The 21,416-nt window shown below is 36.5% G+C and overlaps 1 protein-coding gene across 1 annotated transcript in view; it reads left to right on the forward strand.

Moving 5' to 3' along the window:
* Nucleotides 1-11,760, forward strand: part of LOC134614130 (homeobox protein EMX1) — a 46,720-nt gene extending 34,960 nt beyond the window's left edge. The window contains exons 2-3 of the mRNA XM_063457587.1: nt 1,292-1,476; nt 11,277-11,760. Of these exons, the coding sequence (XP_063313657.1) occupies nt 1,292-1,476; nt 11,277-11,444 (353 nt within the window). The 3' untranslated portion in view covers nt 11,445-11,760. The remainder of the gene's footprint in view (nt 1-1,291; nt 1,477-11,276) is intronic.
* The last annotated feature ends 9,656 nt before the right edge of the window (nt 11,761-21,416 follow it).

Genomic DNA, 21,416 nt, shown 5'->3' on the forward strand with positions numbered 1-21,416 from the left:
ACCATTTCAAAGGATTTTAGTGGAAGCTCAATATCACCAACAAAGAGAAAAATCAAAGCAGTAGTCCGGCCTCCATTTCTCTTTGTTTCAAACTTTATTATTGTTACGAATCAATGTGCTCGATTTCGTATGACATAGACAGAATAATTTCGTAAAGAACAAGTCAAAACATATATACTGTACACCTTGCATGACATTTTGTTGGAAAGACATGTAAAGAAAGAAAAGGAAAATTACACAATGCAACAAATAAAACAGTTAACTAAAATAAAATAAACTAAGTATGTTCGAAGTTAGCTCAATATTGGGGACAACTAGCTTGAGATGTCTTGTTTTAGGAAGTTAGCATTATTGGTTGGCCCATTGGTGAGTTGGCCCATTATAATTGTGTGGTTGATAATTATGTTAGTACTTGGAGGTTGTCCTGATATAACTGTGGGGGATGGCTCATTATAACTCTGGCCAAATACCAGTCTGTACATTTGAAAATGGATTTAATTTTGGGTTGGGTAGTTATACCCACAAACAGGCTGATTGGTCATAGAGTTCCTTTAGGTCAGCAATGTATCCTATCCTAGAGTATCCTAGCTTCCTAAACTTTCACCTATTGCCTCTCCTGACACCATTGCTTTGAATGACCCTGTGCTGAGAGCTGAGGCCCAGTGTTCTACAGTCAAAACAAGATATTTAGACAGTTTCAGTCTCAACTAGTAAACAATACTATATGTGAAAAAAATACCTCCATGGGGTCCAGACACTAAGCACCTGATTTTAGCTGGTGAATGTTTAGCTGGACAGTAGGACAGCTTGGTTCGATTAATCTAAGGCACATTTCATTGCATTTAGTTTGGGAAATTCATTAATTACTGAGTTAAATCCATTCTGGATCCCTAATCGGTTTAGTCATAGGGTACCTGGTTTGAGAACCTTGACTTGTCCATCTAGAGCTCCACCATTAACTAGTTATCAGTTGTAAGCAAGGATCCCGCCAATCACTGAATCAGTTTGACCTCATTGGTACATTATTATTATTATTATTATTATTATTATTATTGCCATTTATATACCACCAACAGATTCAGCAGAACCACCAACACATTCAGCAGTGCTTAATCTGTTGTTATCACTGCTCTATACATAAAGAAATTGTTATCACTGCTCTATACATCAAGAAATTCTATATAAGAACACGAAATCTGAATTACATATTATTTGTTCTCATTGGTCCTGCAGCTGTTTGTATCATACCGGACCATTATTTACAGTGCTCTCTCACTCTCTATGTCCCCAGGCAGTGATGTTTCCCAAGAAAGTTTACTACTTCATGGTCCCTTTGCCCGGAAGCCCAAGAGGATCAGGACGGCGTTTTCCCCATCACAGTTACTGAGGCTGGAGAGGGCGTTTGAGAAGAACCACTATGTGGTTGGAGCAGAAAGGAAGCAGTTGGCCAGTAGCCTAAGCCTGTCAGAAACACAGGTAATGGAACATGGATTGATGTATGAACTACGCATGGTTTAGGACTGCCTTAATGTAGCTTTTCACATGCTAGAGAGAGGGGTTTAAAGGATAAGTATGCTTTAATCAATATGTAATGCTTCAATGTTTGTGAGAGGTGCATATGACTGAATGCCAGGCCTCTAGGGTATAGCTCAGTCCTCCATGTTTATAGTCTGCTAGAAAAGCAAAATTGATCATCTTAATGTTATGAAGACACAAATGTAGAAATTATGGGGCACAAAGCTCGACTTAGAACATTTACATTCCATTAGCTTCTACATGTTTGCACCAGTATTAACTAAATGTCCAAGAATTACTCCAAGTGTGCCTTGACATATATATGGCTAATAATATAAAGTGATTTGGCATAAATTAGGACATTACCATTGAAGAAAATTTCTTGAAATGTGTCTGTGTAATTAATTGGTAGTGAATGTGTAATATATATTTTCAGTGCACTTGATGGATCAATATGATGATATACAGTTCCCTATAGTTGATGATTTATGAGTGCTGTGTCATGTATGTAGTTTATCATGACTGTAAAAGTGGTATATTTTTAGAACTGTGTGAAGCATTACTGCTAGATCACTAATAAATGTCCAGATATACATAATCAGTTATGGAACCCTGTCAAAGATCAGAATATATTTAATCAGTTATGGAACCCTGTCAAAGATCAGATTATATTTAATCAGTTATGGAACCCTGTCAAAGATCAGATTATATTTAATCAGTTATGGAACCCTGTCAAAGATCATATTATACTTAATCAGTTATGGAACCCTGTCAAAGATCAGATTATATTTAATCAGTTATGGAACCCTGTCAAAGATCATATTATACTTAATCAGTTATGGAACCCTGTCAAAGATCAGATTATACTTAATCAGTTATGGAACCCTGTCAAAGATCAGATTATATTTAATCAGTTATGGAACCCTGTCAAAGATCAGATTATACTTAATCAGTTATGGAACCCTGTCAAAGATCAGATTATATTTGATCAGTTATGGAACCCTTGACAATAATCAGATTATATTTACTCAGTTATGGAACCCTGTCAAATATCAGATTATATTTAATCAGTTATCAAACCCTTGACAATAATCAGATTATATTTAATCATGTGTGGAACCCCGTCAATGAACAGTTTATATTTAATCAGTGTCGGTACCCTGTCAATTATCAAATATAGTTAATGAAAGATGGAAATCTGTCAGTGATCAGATTAAATTTATGTAGTAATGGAACCCTGTCAGTGATCAGATTATATTTAATCAGTTGTGGAACCTTGTAAATGATCAGATTATATTTAATCAGTTGTGGAACCTTGTAAATGATCAGATTATATTTGATCAGTTATGGAACCCTTGACAATAATCAGATTATATTTACTCAGTTATGGAACCCTGTCAAATATCAGACTATATTTAATCAGTTATGGAACCCTGTCAAAGATCAGATTATATTTAATCAGTTATGGAACCCTGTCAATAATCAGATTATATTTAATCAGTTATGGAACCCTGTCAATAATCAGATTATATTTAATCAGTTTTCAAACCCTTGACAATAATCAGATTATTTTTAATCATGTGTGGAACCCCGTCAATGAACAGTTTATATTTAATCAGTGTCGGTACCCTGTCAATTATCAAATATAGTTAATAAAAGATGGAAATCTGTCAGTGATCAGATTAAATTTATGTAGTAATGGAACCCTGTCAGTGATCAGATTATATTTAATCAGTTGTGGAACTTTGTAAATGATCAGATATATTTAATCAGAGGTGGAACCCATTCAATTATTAAATATATTGAATGAAAGATGGGAATCTTTTAATGATCAGATGATATGTAATCAGTGCTGTAATCCTGTCAATTATCTCATTATATTTAATCAGTGGTGGAACTGTCTCACTCAGATATAAGATTTCTAGAGCTTGAGCAATTTCATTCGTAGAGCCATATAACCAGGCAACGGACTTCTACAGGGGTTATTGTAGATACTCATTATAAATGTGTGTGACTCATTCTACATACTTTGAAGAAGATTTGTGTATCTACCACCCTTACAGGAAACAATTATGAAACGTTGGGTTTTATTTAGTAAACTGGCAGTTATGGAGAATTGACTCGTGCATTGCAAGTTTTAAACCCGAACAGATTATTAAAAAAAAAAAAAATCCAACTATTTATTTATTTTTTTGTACAAGTTTGGGGCTATTTTGGCTCAGATTGTTTAATTCCCTTGTCAATTTTTTGCTTCTCCAAATTTAGCAAGTACACCACATTTTCCTCTAGGGCGCATTATAACTTCAGGTATGTTAAATAATATCCTACCAACAATTTCTGTACTCATTTATTTTTTTCATAAAGAGTGGATACAAAATCCCCCTTCTCCCACCCACCTCCAGTAAACTTTGGCCTTCATTCCAGGGTTACTATAGCTGGATAGTGTGAAACGCAGTCGTGTGCGTGTGTTCTGCGTTTGCAGCAGACACAGCTGGACACGTTGACTTATTTGTGTATATACTTCGACACATTCGCCTCAAACCATCTGTGATATTATTCAGCTTTATATGCTAATATTTCCATTTTTAACCAGACATCTCCGCACAGCTAGCTCTAAATATTCACCTACTGCTCCCCGCTTTGCAGCTCAAACACTGTATAGTGCTTCAAACATATGGAGATTTATACTAATTATAATCATATACCGCAATATGTCCCCATAACTAAACTACGTAGAGATAAAAGCATATGAAGATCTGTAATAATTATAACCATATACTGCACTGGGATCCAGCAATAAAAATACTATATAGTGCTAGACACATATGGAGCTAATACTAATTATTACTGTATACTGCCTTGGGATCCCATAACTACTCATTAGATAGTGTTATAAGCATATGGAAATCTATATTAATTCATAAATGAAAAACAATATATCCCCATTGTTTCACAATAAACAAACTTAAAAAAAAGGCTTCTTTCATTTGTTGGAAGAGATAGAGCTTCAGATGAGTAATAAAGGCTGGGACTGGCTTCCAAAAAATATAAAGCCTGTAAAAGTATAAGATCTGTAATACTATCAGGGTTATCTACTGATGTGAGAAATTGCTGGAGACTCAAGTGATTCTAAAGTGAATTTCAAATTTAAGATCGGAATAGCCCAGCTGAGAACAGAATTGACTTGGAGAATTGATCTAATTTGGTTTTTGGATACATTTTTAAATGTACTCCTATCACTGCAGATGTAAACCACACAGAATATTTACAGCTTTGTTCTACATCATGGTCCTTATCTTAAGCTTGGCCAAACCTTACTTCCACAGACCTCAATAAGCTTAGATATTCCTCACCTAGCTGGTCAAGCTTGTGTGAGTTCGTATTACATTGTCTGTTATTAACTATAAAAAAAAAATGCAGAGTTTCATTTTGTCCCACACTAATGTGATATAATTGTGTATTCTTGTGCCATCGCTGTTGTGGCATGGCTGCATACAACCATGTAACGTGAGCGGTAATAAATAAAGATAGACAAAAAAAAATACAAATATTTACAACTTTGTATAAAATACACGTGGTCGGGTAAAAATTGAGTGCAACTCATGTTACTGCCCAAATGGGGCAGGCTGGCCCAGAAAAGTGGTGAGTCCGCCTATGGAATTGACAGGCATGCCCACTATGGATGGACCATGCAGACTGTGCTGTTTCCTATTCTCTATGTGACCCTAGAGCCCTGAGCATAGTGTAAGCACATCTTGTGATGCACTTGCGCTACACTTTTTGAAGACAGTTACCTAGTGTCCTCAACAGTGGGACACCAGGGCACAAAGGCCTTCATTTCATTTCTCTGAATCAGAATCAAAAAATTTTCTAATAGTTTCAAATGATTTATCTGCAAAATTTTCATAGAAATGAATGGTGACTTCTGTAGAAAAATTATTTGAAAAGTTTTTTCTAAAATACTAGAATAATATCTTACACTGATCCAAGACAAATTAAATCGAGGCCAAAATCAGGACGGCAGGATTGGACCCTGAAATCATGACTGTCCTGCTGATTGGGACTATTTGGAGGCGTCCTATTACATTTGGAAAACTCACGCAGGTCTAAATGTATTTGGAAATTTGTGAAATTTGCCGCAGGTTTTTCAGGATCCTACTTGCAATGTTTTTTATTTAATGTATTTTTGAAGCCCCTATCACTGTGCAAGAAATATTAAGACACACGTTTAATGTCATGTTTTATAAAAAGTATCGGTAATGTTTAACTCTATGCCAGCCTGGCAATTTCTGGTAATTTATTATATAATATTTTAAAAAACAGTACTAAGCTACATAGTGTTGTTTGCTACCTACCGCTTAAAATGGTGAGTACTGTTTTACCAGAATCTTCTTGAATTATTTTCTTGTAAACACTAGCATAGCACCTTCCAGAGGTTTCTCAGTTAGTGTAAAGATTCTTGCCTGCAGAGTTTGCAATTTAGAGGATCATTGAAAGATTTAACTTTAATATAAATTTAGTAGAAATATATGAATTGGGGAAATACGTTTTAGTTATATATATATACATATAGGTAAAAGAAAGCTACGTCTCTTTGGAATGCTCATATCATATATTTCAAAATTAAGTTTTTGTAGGTGAAAAGTACGGGTTAACTTTCAAGTGAACTATATCGTAATCAGTAATGGCACCATATGCTTTGATGCACCTATAAATGATTCTCTTCTCTCCCACCTTACACTGTTCTCAATCTTGTTTTTTTCTTTTTTTTCCTGCCAGGAACATTAAATCACTGCTTTATCCGCGAGTTCTTGCGCAAAGACATTTGCATATAGATGGGAGGGGTGAGAATGCTAGAGGAGAGGGCTGACTCTCCATTGGCTGATGAACTAATGGATATGTAAATGATTCAGCAGTGCGATATTGCGGGAAGTTTGCCTTGAAGGGACAACGTCTGTATAAATTAGAATTTTTGACAGAATAGAATGCCCAAGGTGGAAAAAGTGGATAATGTAATTTAAAATTACTGTCACCTATACCGATTTCTATTCAGCTTAAATAGACAGTACAAAACAATCAGAAGATTGTATAAATACTGAGAGATTTGGTGTGTTTTTTTTCTTACCATTTCTTATTCTCATATTTACCTTTATTTTTCTGCCTTGCTTAGGTACGGGTGCTTGCGTTACGAAATCACTTCATATCACAAAGAAAACAACTTAATGTAATCAGTGCAAAGCGCAACGGAGGGTAATTTGTAAAGAACAATGGCAGGTCACATATGTAAACTGCAAGTCACTATGAAAACTGATTTGCTTCGAAATTTGCACCAGAACTTCTCTGCATTATACTGAGTATCAGGTGTTGGATATGGTGACGAATCTCTCTGAGCTACACAGTCGTCTAAGCAGTTTTTTTTTTTTAACTAACTGCTGAGTTAGAGTCTAAAGTCCAGAGGAAATCTGGCAAAAACTTTGGGTACTTTGAGTACACACAGAATTCACCAATCACAGAGATAAGTTATTAATTTCCCAAAGGTCCCTCAAGTCATGTCCCTCTTGCCTTAAATATGGGCATGTAGCACCAGATTTAGAGAATCACGTTTATCCTTCTTGTAGCATCTCAGAGCACATATCAATCAATGTATTTTGTGCTGGCATAGATACAACCCATATGATAAATGTCACCACCACTATGGCAGGGCTTAACATTTGTAATCTTGTGCTACAAGCCAGGTCATAAAAGTTACTCACCACCGCAAGCTATAGCATACCCTTCAGGAGTGAATTTCAACTTGACAGGGCTATATTTTCACTTTTAAATGGCTAGTAGAAAGTGGAAATTCTACGTCTTGACGGTGGTATAGCACCCGAGTGTAGAGAATATTATTGGATGCTGCTTATCTTGAGAACACTAGAATGCTCATATCCGTGGCAAGATTCTGATTTCAGACTTCAGAGAAGCATAGTAACATGATAATACTGGTTTTCAAAAAATCATGTTTCACTTTTCAAACATCCCTCTTGCTGCCATTAATCCGAAGGTCTTACGTAAAACTTTTATCGCAATCGGTGCTAACGATCAGATCTTTCTTCACTGTGTAGATCAACCTAATTAGACCGATGTTCCCTGGATAATAGGTGTAAAGCAATACCTGGATAATTGGAATGCAATATTACGCCACACATACACACCGCAATATAGGAGCTATATGCAAAGGCGGGATCCTTGGAGCCTCTTCCCCTCTCACAGTCCTCACCTCCTCTTTGCCCTTGCTCATGTTGCAACCAAATTCTCACAACTGCATGAGAATAAAGAGGGATTTAAGAGAGAACCAGAGTTTGCAGTTGTTCCAATTGAGTTTACATTGAGTTCATACATAGATTATATTGTTGTATGTGTCCATTTCTTTAACATCAATTTGTAAAATCAAACGCCTATTATAAAGAATAAATGCCTACGTAGATCATGTGTATGGCCATTTCCATGCTTTGCACGCACCCAAAGTCCAGCACAATCATAGTTTGCATGCAGACAACGAACACAAGATAGATTCACATACGGAATAATTTTAGTCTGAAGCCCCTTAGGGCTGTCTGAAAACAGCTCTGTTTTAATTTGCAAGGGTCCAGAGGTATTAGCTATGCCCCAAGATCACTACATTAAGTTGAGATGAAGAGATTTTGCCATTTAGACCGCCCTCGAAAAAAGACATGTTTTTCTGTTGTAAAAGAAATGGGACATTCCATTATGAAATAGCACCCGTAGACACATTATTATTTTCAGTGATCAGTCCGTAAAATGCACCTTATGATGACCTGTGATAATTTACACCATATTTACAAGTACAACGGGTTCACATACAGAAGAGAATAACAAATTGTATGATTCTCAAAACAAAATAGAGGAAAACATTTAGAACAAGAAAAAATGTAATATAAACCTGCTAAGCTTAAACCTTTTTTTTCCAAATTACTTAATTGGAAAAAATATTTTTCTGTACTCTAGTTCCTCATAGACTGTAAGCTCATTTGTTTACGACCTTCTTCACCTCTTGTTTCTGTTAGTATTTTGTATGTCAATTGCGTGTTGTAAAATATTCCTATTCTATAATAGTATATATATTGCGGTATATTGGCACTATATAAATACAAATTATATTTTACATTTTCTTATCTTTTTTTTTTTTTTTATACTCAAATCTATCTTAAAAACTACAACCTAGAGAACGTTCTGTATAAATAAAATATCTACATTTTTGAATCAGCTCTAGTAGACCCCTTTTTGAGTTTCAATTACAGCTACCTGAACATTGTTTTACATTTCTGTGCCACATACATTTGGAAACATCACACGGTTTGAATCCCTTAAATACTTTTGGTTTAAGATCTGTCTGAGATGTCAGGAACTGGATTACCTCATTTTAAACACTTCATTGAGAAACCGGTGGAACTCCATTAAACAGGTGTAGAACCAGGAGGAACGTTGAGATTCATGTATGGTGTGAATGTCAAAAGGTTTTGTCACTAAAGAGCTGACCCAAAACATCAAAGGTGTTTCCATTTCCTAAAACGTTACATTTCCTTGGAGGAACACATGCCCAGTAACACAAAAGAGGAGTAACGTTGACTCACAGACATGATCTAGCCCTGAAAAGAGGAGATATCTCTTCTATGAGAAGAGGTGATGAGGTCAGGTTCTGTTCCTTTGTCTCTGTTAAAGGAACTATTCTATGGCATTCTCCTTATCCCCTTCTTCTCACTTTCCTGGATATTTACACAGGTGATCCAAGTCATGTTAAGCCATGTCTGTCACATCTGGTTGGTATTATGGTTTCTAAAACAAATAAGTGGCAAGGAGCAAAATTTAGAACAGAGATAGCTACTTTGGGTTGGTGGGGGGAATGTCAGAATGCACTATGTATTAAATTGACATTCAAATATTTGCTGAATAAGGATCTTTACATTGTGATGTTATAGATTTTGTAGATAGACAGATAGATACCATTATAGTCCCGTTAAACTACATTATGAAATGAATCTTCTGCATTTGAACATTATCTTTAGTTTAATAAACTGATATTTTGTTGCATTTTTTCCCCGCAAGATAGATCTTAAAATTGGAGTATTAATCATGCAGTTTGTATTTTCACATTCCCATGGGTTGTGGCCAAATTAGAGTTTGTGGATCACACTGCATATCTTGAAGTGATACGATGTGCATAACTGCCATCACGCTAAGTTCTCACCCAGTAGATTCTATTTGAGATATATGATATTATTCATGCATGGTATTATTTTCACCACCCATTTCACGTTCGTGTCACGTTTAGTCTATCAAACTTCGCAGCAGATATTAACCTGGTTTTATTGTTCTGTTCTTTGGGTCCACGTAAGGTAAAGCAAACTGCTAGTGATTTATTATGTGACAAACTCTAAATAAAGTTTTTTTGTGTGTAATACATAGTCTGTGTATTAGTAATTATCTTTCCAAACTCCCAGCAGCTTGATCACATAAAACTGAAAATAAATCTATATTTCTAAGAATTGCAGTTCAAATTAATGATAATGAATATTAGCAACTCTAAATATAAATCCCTACCACGGACATGAAGGCAATGGCTTGGCTTGTGGGAAAGGTTAGCAGACTCTTCTTTTGGTTATCAAAGCAAGATTCCTCTCTGCGAGTTCCACCATGATAAGAGTGCAACATCGGGACATCTTTACAAGAGAGATGACTATAGAGGGCTGGACACTTTCTTAATGTCCTCGATCCCGAGATGCTGCTCTGCTTTGTAGTAATTGTAAACTCATTCAGAGAGAGCATGTCACCATTTTTCTGACCATGCATAATGGCTTGTGACGCTACATATACAAAATGTATGCAAAGTGAATTTAAAGTGAATTGAAAATTCAAGGTTATAATAAGTCGATCTGGAAACTTTCTCTAAGTCAACTATGATTCCCGTTTGGCTACTTTGGACTAAAATTTGAAATTCACTTTGAATTCTCCCTTTAGTGAACGATGCTGATAGTGGTTACAGTGATAGTGTACCCTACATCAATAGAGTATAGGAATCATAAGGTATGTCCACAAACCCTCATGGACACAGGCATTATTTGGAGTCTAACATCCATCACCCTAACGAAACACCCAATCACAACCTTACATAGTTCTTTAATCTTATAGTGATATTTTAGATTAAACACTGTAATTATACTCTACTCTTATGAATGCAAAGCGGTTATGGTATCACTCAACTTTTGACATTTTTCATAAGAGACATTTTACCACATTATTTTGGTTGCTTACTCTGACATGACTGAATTGAGAAATGGAAAATAGGCATAATTGTCAACAATAGTCCAATTACTTCATAAAATGTGATAGTATTTTTTGATTCTTATTATGGTCACTAAGTCCCACTTGATCCTAAGCAGGTGATGAGTTTGGGCACCCTTTTCACTTAATTCCTTCGTGCCTCAGATACTCGCATCTCCAGCCTTTCACACGTATTTAAAAACAGCCAATGTAGTTAGAGTCTGTCGAGGGTCTTTGTGTGAATTCAGGGGTGATATTAAATGTAATGTCAGTGCAAATATATGTCCTGCATTGATGCTGAGGAGTAAATTCAGTGTGTGCTTTGGCCAGACCCCTCTCAGAACCCCAGGCCCTAAGGTCATAGGTCCCATACCATTGGTTTTGCTATGTTTGGTAAACTCCCCATTCAACTAACAAGGTTTTTCTTCCTATTTTTGCAGGTGAAGGTTTGGTTCCAGAACCGAAGGACAAAATACAAGAGACAGAAGCTTGAGGAGGAAGGTCCAGATTCTGAACAGAAGAAAAAGGGTTCTCATCACATCAATAGGTGGCGATTGGCCACAAAGCAACCCAATGGAGAAGACATTGATGTTACTTCCAATGATTAGACAAATGGATTTCAAAAACTAGAATAGATTTCAGACTGCAAAACACCCATGGACTTAACAGAGGCACAAAGCGGAAAACAAATATAATAAACTGAGAATCCGATTGAGCTTATCAAACACTGAGAAAAATCATTTCACACCTGTTAACATGTAGGCCAGAAGTTGACCGGGGTAATCATCGGAAATAGGACTCATGCACTTGTCATAGAAGAGGAGGAGGGCAGGTGGTCCAAACCTGCTGATAACTCGTACAGACTTTTATCAGTTGAACATTGATCACCAACTAATGAGTACAAATGTTCTCTTTCTCTATCTTCTTTTTGGCCTCTCTTTCTCCCTAATTTTTTTTTAATTTATTTTCTTTTCCTGATAAAGTAAAAACAAGAAAAGCAAACAGTAGCTATTACCAATTTAGTGTGTAAATGTGTGTTAATAAAAAATAATATTAAAATGTAAAGTTTGAACTTTCTTATAATGATGCACAAAGTGGTATTTTAGGTTAAATTCAAGTTAAAATACTTTTTTTTATTGTAACAGAATGTGGTATATTAAAGCATCTGCACCATTGTGGTGGCCCTCACTCTGGTGACCTGGTGAGTTTTCCATAACTATACTGTCTTCTAATAGAAATAAAAGACCGGACATTGTATACATCTCAAACAATATGGGACAGATGGATTGTCTCACCTGTGTTCATATAAATGTGCCCTGATACTATGGTTAGAAGATAGAGGTTTGGGAACATGAATGTAGACATTTTGGCTAGCATAAAAGTAAGGAAAGGCAAGTGGATGATGGACATTAAATTAGGACATTTTCAATTAATTGAAATTGTAACTTTTGTATCTTGTACCTGACATCTTTTTCAATTTTATCTACACCCTTCAGGATGAAACTCAAATTTTAGCAAATTAAGTCTTCTATTTAATAAGCTTTACAAATGATTCAATACTTTTAAAAAAAACTTTTCAAATGATTTATCTACAAAAAAATCCCATGAAGTTAATGGGTGACTTTTGTAGATAATTTATTTGGAAAGCTTATTAAATCAAGGCCTATATTTAAATGATAAAATTGAGTCTACAATAGCTGATTTTGAAGAATTTCTTCATTTCAGCTAGAGTCACATCTTATCTATTTTAGCACTCATTTGACCTGAAATGTAGATATAAAAGAGAAATGGAGCCAGAAAAAAGAGCCAGAATAGAACTTGAACAGTGAATTTTGGTCAACTCAAACCCAATAAGCAAAAACTAGGGTAGAAATAGTCAAGGGGCTACTTGTTTTCATCTGCCATATTCACAAGCAGATTGTCTGGAAAGTAAGGACAGTAGAGAATATTTACTGTAATCATGAATATAAATTGAAAAGATGCAGAAAGTGTGGTCGTCTGATGCCGAAGGAGGACACATGATCTCTCGAGCAGTGTGCGTAATGCTCTCTTCAATGTGCCCACTGGTTACCATGGTAATAGTGATACACCACCTACCACTATCCAAATTCATACACTGTCACATCACACCTCCACCTCAATTCACAACCACAGTGACACAGTGATACAGTGATAGTGTACCCTACATCAATAGAGTATAGGAATCATAAGGTATGTCCACAAACCCTCATGGACACAGGCATTATTTGGAGTCTAACATCCATCACCCTAACGAAACACCCAATCACAACCTTACATAGTTCTTTAATCTTATAGTGATATTTTAGATTAAACACTGTAATTATACTCTACTCTTATGAATGCAAAGCGGTTATGGTATCACTCAACTTTTGACATTTTTCATAAGAGACATTTTACCACATTATTTTGGTTGCTTACTCTGACATGACTGAATTGAGAAATGGAAAATAGGCATAATTGTCAACAATAGTCCAATTACTTCATAAAATGTGATAGTATTTTTTGATTCTTATTATGGTCACTAAGTCCCACTTGATCCTAAGCAGGTGATGAGTTTGGGCACCCTTTTCACTTAATTCCTTCGTGCCTCAGATACTCGCATCTCCAGCCTTTCACACGTATTTAAAAACAGCCAATGTAGTTAGAGTCTGTCGAGGGTCTTTGTGTGAATTCAGGGGTGATATTAAATGTAATGTCAGTGCAAATATATGTCCTGCATTGATGCTGAGGAGTAAATTCAGTGTGTGCTTTGGCCAGACCCCTCTCAGAACCCCAGGCCCTAAGGTCATAGGTCCCATACCATTGGTTTTGCTATGTTTGGTAAACTCCCCATTCAACTAACAAGGTTTTTCTTCCTATTTTTGCAGGTGAAGGTTTGGTTCCAGAACCGAAGGACAAAATACAAGAGACAGAAGCTTGAGGAGGAAGGTCCAGATTCTGAACAGAAGAAAAAGGGTTCTCATCACATCAATAGGTGGCGATTGGCCACAAAGCAACCCAATGGAGAAGACATTGATGTTACTTCCAATGATTAGACAAATGGATTTCAAAAACTAGAATAGATTTCAGACTGCAAAACACCCATGGACTTAACAGAGGCACAAAGCGGAAAACAAATATAATAAACTGAGAATCCGATTGAGCTTATCAAACACTGAGAAAAATCATTTCACACCTGTTAACATGTAGGCCAGAAGTTGACCGGGGTAATCATCGGAAATAGGACTCATGCACTTGTCATAGAAGAGGAGGAGGGCAGGTGGTCCAAACCTGCTGATAACTCGTACAGACTTTTATCAGTTGAACATTGATCACCAACTAATGAGTACAAATGTTCTCTTTCTCTATCTTCTTTTTGGCCTCTCTTTTTCCCTAATTTTTTTTTAATTTATTTTCTTTTCCTGATAAAGTAAAAACAAGAAAAGCAAACAGTAGCTATTACCAATTTAGTGTGTAAATGTGTGTTAATAAAAAATAATATTAAAATGTAAAGTTTGAACTTTCTTATAATGATGCACAAAGTGGTATTTTAGGTTAAATTCAAGTTAAAATACTTTTTTTTATTGTAACAGAATGTGGTATATTAAAGCATCTGCACCATTGTGGTGGCCCTCACTCTGGTGACCTGGTGAGTTTTCCATAACTATACTGTCTTCTAATAGAAATAAAAGACCGGACATTGTATACATCTCAAACAATATGGGACAGATGGATTGTCTCACCTGTGTTCATATAAATGTGCCCTGATACTATGGTTAGAAGATAGAGGTTTGGGAACATGAATGTAGACATTTTGGCTAGCATAAAAGTAAGGAAAGGCAAGTGGATGATGGACATTAAATTAGGACATTTTCAATTAATTGAAATTGTAACTTTTGTATCTTGTACCTGACATCTTTTTCAATTTTATCTACACCCTTCAGGATGAAACTCAAATTTTAGCAAATTAAGTCTTCTATTTAATAAGCTTTACAAATGATTCAATACTTTTAAAAAAAACTTTTCAAATGATTTATCTACAAAAAAATCCCATGAAGTTAATGGGTGACTTTTGTAGATAATTTATTTGGAAAGCTTATTAAATCAAGGCCTATATTTAAATGATAAAATTGAGTCTACAATAGCTGATTTTGAAGAATTTCTTCATTTCAGCTAGAGTCACATCTTATCTATTTTAGCACTCATTTGACCTGAAATGTAGATATAAAAGAGAAATGGAGCCAGAAAAAAGAGCCAGAATAGAACTTGAACAGTGAATTTTGGTCAACTCAAACCCAATAAGCAAAAACTAGGGTAGAAATAGTCAAGGGGCTACTTGTTTTCATCTGCCATATTCACAAGCAGATTGTCTGGAAAGTAAGGACAGTAGAGAATATTTACTGTAATCATGAATATAAATTGAAAAGATGCAGAAAGTGTGGTCGTCTGATGCCGAAGGAGGACACATGATCTCTCGAGCAGTGTGCGTAATGCTCTCTTCAATGTGCCCACTGGTTACCATGGTAATAGTGATACACCACCTACCACTATCCAAATTCATACACTGTCACATCACACCTCCACCTCAATTCACAACCACAGTGACACAGTGATACAGTGATAGTGTACCCTACATCAATAGAGTATAGGAATCATAAGGTATGTCCACAAACCCTCATGGACACAGGCATTATTTGGAGTCTAACATCCATCACCCTAACGAAACACCCAATCACAACCTTACATAGTTCTTTAATCTTATAGTGATATTTTAGATTAAACACTGTAATTATACTCTACTCTTATGAATGCAAAGCGGTTATGGTATCACTCAACTTTTGACATTTTTCATAAGAGACATTTTACCACATTATTTTGGTTGCTTACTCTGACATGACTGAATTGAGAAATGGAAAATAGGCATAATTGTCAACAATAGTCCAATTACTTCATAAAATGTGATAGTATTTTTTGATTCTTATTATGGTCACTAAGTCCCACTTGATCCTAAGCAGGTGATGAGTTTGGGCACCCTTTTCACTTAATTCCTTCGTGCCTCAGATACTCGCATCTCCAGCCTTTCACACGTATTTAAAAACAGCCAATGTAGTTAGAGTCTGTCGAGGGTCTTTGTGTGAATTCAGGGGTGATATTAAATGTAATGTCAGTGCAAATATATGTCCTGCATTGATGCTGAGGAGTAAATTCAGTGTGTGCTTTGGCCAGACCCCTCTCAGAACCCCAGGCCCTAAGGTCATAGGTCCCATACCATTGGTTTTGCTATGTTTGGTAAACTCCCCATTCAACTAACAAGGTTTTTCTTCCTATTTTTGCAGGTGAAGGTTTGGTTCCAGAACCGAAGGACAAAATACAAGAGACAGAAGCTTGAGGAGGAAGGTCCAGATTCTGAACAGAAGAAAAAGGGTTCTCATCACATCAATAGGTGGCGATTGGCCACAAAGCAACCCAATGGAGAAGACATTGATGTTACTTCCAATGATTAGACAAATGGATTTCAAAAACTAGAATAGATTTCAGACTGCAAAACACCCATGGACTTAACAGAGGCACAAAGCGGAAAACAAATATAATAAACTGAGAATCCGATTGAGCTTATCAAACACTGAGAAAAATCATTTCACACCTGTTAACATGTAGGCCAGAAGTTGACCGGGGTAATCATCGGAAATAGGACTCATGCACTTGTCATAGAAGAGGAGGAGGGCAGGTGGTCCAAACCTGCTGATAACTCGTACAGACTTTTATCAGTTGAACATTGATCACCAACTAATGAGTACAAATGTTCTCTTTCTCTATCTTCTTTTTGGCCTCTCTTTTTCCCTAATTTTTTTTTAATTTATTTTCTTTTCCTGATAAAGTAAAAACAAGAAAAGCAAACAGTAGCTATTACCAATTTAGTGTGTAAATGTGTGTTAATAAAAAATAATATTAAAATGTAAAGTTTGAACTTTCTTATAATGATGCACAAAGTGGTATTTTAGGTTAAATTCAAGTTAAAATACTTTTTTTTATTGTAACAGAATGTGGTATATTAAAGCATCTGCACCATTGTGGTGGCCCTCACTCTGGTGACCTGGTGAGTTTTCCATAACTATACTGTCTTCTAATAGAAATAAAAGACCGGACATTGTATACATCTCAAACAATATGGGACAGATGGATTGTCTCACCTGTGTTCATATAAATGTGCCCTGATACTATGGTTAGAAGATAGAGGTTTGGGAACATGAATGTAGACATTTTGGCTAGCATAAAAGTAAGGAAAGGCAAGTGGATGATGGACATTAAATTAGGACATTTTCAATTAATTGAAATTGTAACTTTTGTATCTTGTACCTGACATCTTTTTCAATTTTATCTACACCCTTCAGGATGAAACTCAAATTTTAGCAAATTAAGTCTTCTATTTAATAAGCTTTACAAATGATTCAATACTTTTAAAAAAAACTTTTCAAATGATTTATCTACAAAAAAATCCCATGAAGTTAATGGGTGACTTTTGTAGATAATTTATTTGGAAAGCTTATTAAATCAAGGCCTATATTTAAATGATAAAATTGAGTCTACAATAGCTGATTTTGAAGAATTTCTTCATTTCAGCTAGAGTCACATCTTATCTATTTTAGCACTCATTTGACCTGAAATGTAGATATAAAAGAGAAATGGAGCCAGAAAAAAGAGCCAGAATAGAACTTGAACAGTGAATTTTGGTCAACTCAAACCCAATAAGCAAAAACTAGGGTAGAAATAGTCAAGGGGCTACTTGTTTTCATCTGCCATATTCACAAGCAGATTGTCTGGAAAGTAAGGACAGTAGAGAATATTTACTGTAATCATGAATATAAATTGAAAAGATGCAGAAAGTGTGGTCGTCTGATGCCGAAGGAGGACACATGATCTCTCGAGCAGTGTGCGTAATGCTCTCTTCAATGTGCCCACTGGTTACCATGGTAATAGTGATACACCACCTACCACTATCCAAATTCATACACTGTCACATCACACCTCCACCTCAATTCACAACCACTGGTGGGCAATACTAGATATATACTGAGAGATGAGGTAATTGGGCAAGAATAAGAGAGGCGTTCCGTGAGGCACAAATGGAATTGCTTTCACCATCTTCATCTGTATCTTCATAAAAAATAAGCATGCTCAAACGACATGTACAATACTAATCTCTAATCTCTGTTGGAATACTTAAATGTTACCAGCGAGATTAGTGGTTCTTGTTATGAGTCTTGAGCTATTTCTCTAATGGTAAGATGCTATGTGGGAGATTTGTTAAGGTCTTCACCCATTGTGTCTAATGTCATACTGTGATCTTCCCAGAGAGATGTGAGGTTCTGCTCAGGCCATTAATGTTGCAGTAGAGGATGCATAGGAAGACACATAATTTTGGTCAAATAGACAAATATGATCAAAGCCCTTCTGACTTGTACAATTGTGCAGTGCCAGGACAATGGGTAATCCGCTGCACACATTCCTTAGCTGGGCATTGAACTAAGTGGCTACAAATTATTATTATTACCATTATTAATATCGCCATTTATATAGCGCCAACAGATTCCGTAACGCTTTAAAATATTATGAGAGGGGGCTTTAACTATAAATAGGACAATTACAAGAAAACTTACAGGAACGATAGGTTGAAGAGGACCCTGATCAAACAAGTTTACAGTCTATAGGAAGATATTGAGATATTATCTAAGAGACAGGGGATGGGATGCTGGGTCTAGTGGGACCTTCTCAAAGCCCAAGTTTGCTGCCCTCCATGTGCCAGTCATTGCATTATTCTTATTAGTGTCCCTTACTCCTTACCTCCATTGTAGTAATGCAGCCAGTTACTGCTCACCCATGTTACTATGTGACACAGGTGGCTTAGTGAGGAAGTGGTCTGGGGTATGATATCTTAAGCACATCCCTCCCTCACAGGCCCTACCACCCACACAGCAGAGAAAGACATCAGAAGGTGGTCTGTTCACTTACACCAGCTCTTAATTTGCTAGCTGCACCACTGGAATCTCATGTATTGGAGACACAGAACTTGTAGGCTGGGATGTAATCACCAATAACTTGTGTTCATTCCAGACACAACCATGCAATGTAAATGATGAAGAGAACAGAAGCATTGATAAAATTTCTCCTTTTCAACTAACATGATTTACTTTGGGATATGAGGAGATGCACCACGGACAGTGGGGATGGATAATATTGAGCACGTGGTACTGCAGTAGGTGGAATTTTAGTCGGCAGTGGGGGTAACACTGTGTCCTTGGATCCAGGGAGCACATTGGCTATTTAATAAAATCACTCGGACTGGGGTAATGAGGTTGTAAAATATGGTAAGTTGATTGGTGTTGATGGAATTATGAATGTGGTTATTGGGATTGGATGAAGGAATCATGGCGATTTTAGAAATTATGGGTGAGGGATGAGTTAAATTATGGTGTGCGGTAATTTGTACTCAGTGAACAGATTAAGGTGATGGCATCAGGAATTTTGGAGACAAGAAAATGTGATCAAAATATTGGGTGAGGAGGTGACTAGAGGGGTGAGGTAATGTGATTGTACATGGGAATAATGAAGGATTTTCAATGATGGGCTGAGGTGTTTATAAGGGGAAAGGGGCAATTAAATAGTTGGTTGAAATAGTTGTTTGTGAGGGGCTTAGTGTGTATAGGTGATGTGATCACTTGTTGAAATGTTTGTGGGAATGGGGCTTGATGGGATGTGGAGTAATATAATTTTTACTGTATTGTCGTGGTGAGAGGATTAAGGGGAATGTGAATGCTTGGGATTAGTCGACCTCTAGAAGCTTTTCCAAAGGTCTCACTAATTCTAGAGCCACATCTGATGTTTCCTGTTGAAACAAGTGGAAACATCGGAGTCTCTAATGTTATGCTGGGATGTTACCGGAGATTGGTGGAGCTTATGGTCTAATTTTATGATGGGATGTTATGAGTGGTACTATTATTGGTTCCAACCTGGGCCTCTATTGAAATTCTTAGATGTTACCTGATGGATGCACAGTTTTATCTAGACAACAATATGACTGGCAACATCACAGTCTACAGCTAATGGAATACTAGGACGTTACCAGAGAGATGGTCATGCCTTTCAAGTAGAACATGTAAAGAGGTTGCAGAAATGGAAGAATGTTATGTTAATTCAATCTTAAGGTGTGTAGTACAGAGTCTGCAGTCGTTTGCATAAATTAATGTGCTAAGTTTATGGTTTCACCTCACTACCCACAGTGCTTTGCAGCACAACCACAGTTAGTAAATAAACAAGCCTCCTTGTTCTCGTTCACAACCACCTAGCTTTTTGTTTGTTTGTTTCATGATGTGTCAGTATTAGGTTTATTAAGTTACTTAATAATATTTACAGTTTTAACGCTAGTAAAACAAATGCTATTTTTGAGAACAAAGCCTGCCAGGTTGGCTGAAACTCGTCGCTGTGAATCGTTTTCCTGTTCCAGTCTACGTGTTTTTTTCTCATGTCTCAGAGAGCCAGATGCCATAAATCCTAGGTGTGGTCACACTTCACAAGATACATCGGAGCTGCTGGTAAGCAAATGCATTCAGCACATGCAACACCTTTCCTTGTGTATTTTTACCATTCTGCTCAACTCCTTTGCTACCGTCTCATAGAAACGGAAAAAATAAATGCTGTGCCCGGTTTCACTCATTCCAGACATTAACAAATTATGTTATTTTTGGAAATGCTTTAAAGCCACCAATAAAAAAATTAAAAGAAAGCAAGGAGACATTGGTCCGAGCATTGGGGGGAATTCCTAATTTCTAGATTGATTTCTCTGTGCACTGATTCGGCTTTGAATACCATTTAATGCAGCACAGCAGATGGGATTTTTTTTTTTTTTATTCATCTAAAACATACTACCCAAAGCATTTCAAGGCTGAGCTGTGACTTTGTGATGTGCGCATACACAGAGACCAGCATGCTTTGCGTGTGTACACATGGATGCAGGGGCAAGGCTACATTTCCTATGAAACGACTGTGAACCCATCGCTCATTCCTCTTCCATTCCACCCACCCCCAAGCATCTTGTAGCTAGTTTACAGGTTTGACAAGTATCCTGAGTCTCCCACCAGTTCCCTTTTGTAGATTTCCAATGCCATGTCCTGTAGGTAGAGCTATTCACTAAACACCAAATTGTACCGGTTTGAAATCTGAATGGCATCTGAAAGTGGGGTAAAATAGCCAAGCTGTGTCCATAACTGAGTTGAACTGAACTTTTCTAGATCAGCTATTTTAACATCAGTTTTGCCATTTGGATTTCAATCTAGTACAGCTTGGAGTTTAGAGAGTCACCCTGATAGTCTTCTATTATTTCCTGGCCCAGGATAGACTCCTTAACTCATGGATGATGCGGCTTCTGGTCAATATCTTCTGTTTCTGCGGTATTCTCAATATATAAAAAAAAACACTACAGGCACCATAACCGCTTATGCTCCCTGTATTGGTTATGGTGCCAGAAATTGTGCCCATTTAATATAGTTTGACTTCTTACCTGGGGTCTGGTGGGTGCAGCTCAA

Source organism: Pelobates fuscus, chromosome 6, assembly GCF_036172605.1.
Source record: "Pelobates fuscus isolate aPelFus1 chromosome 6, aPelFus1.pri, whole genome shotgun sequence".
Lineage (NCBI taxonomy): Eukaryota > Metazoa > Chordata > Amphibia > Anura > Pelobatidae > Pelobates > Pelobates fuscus.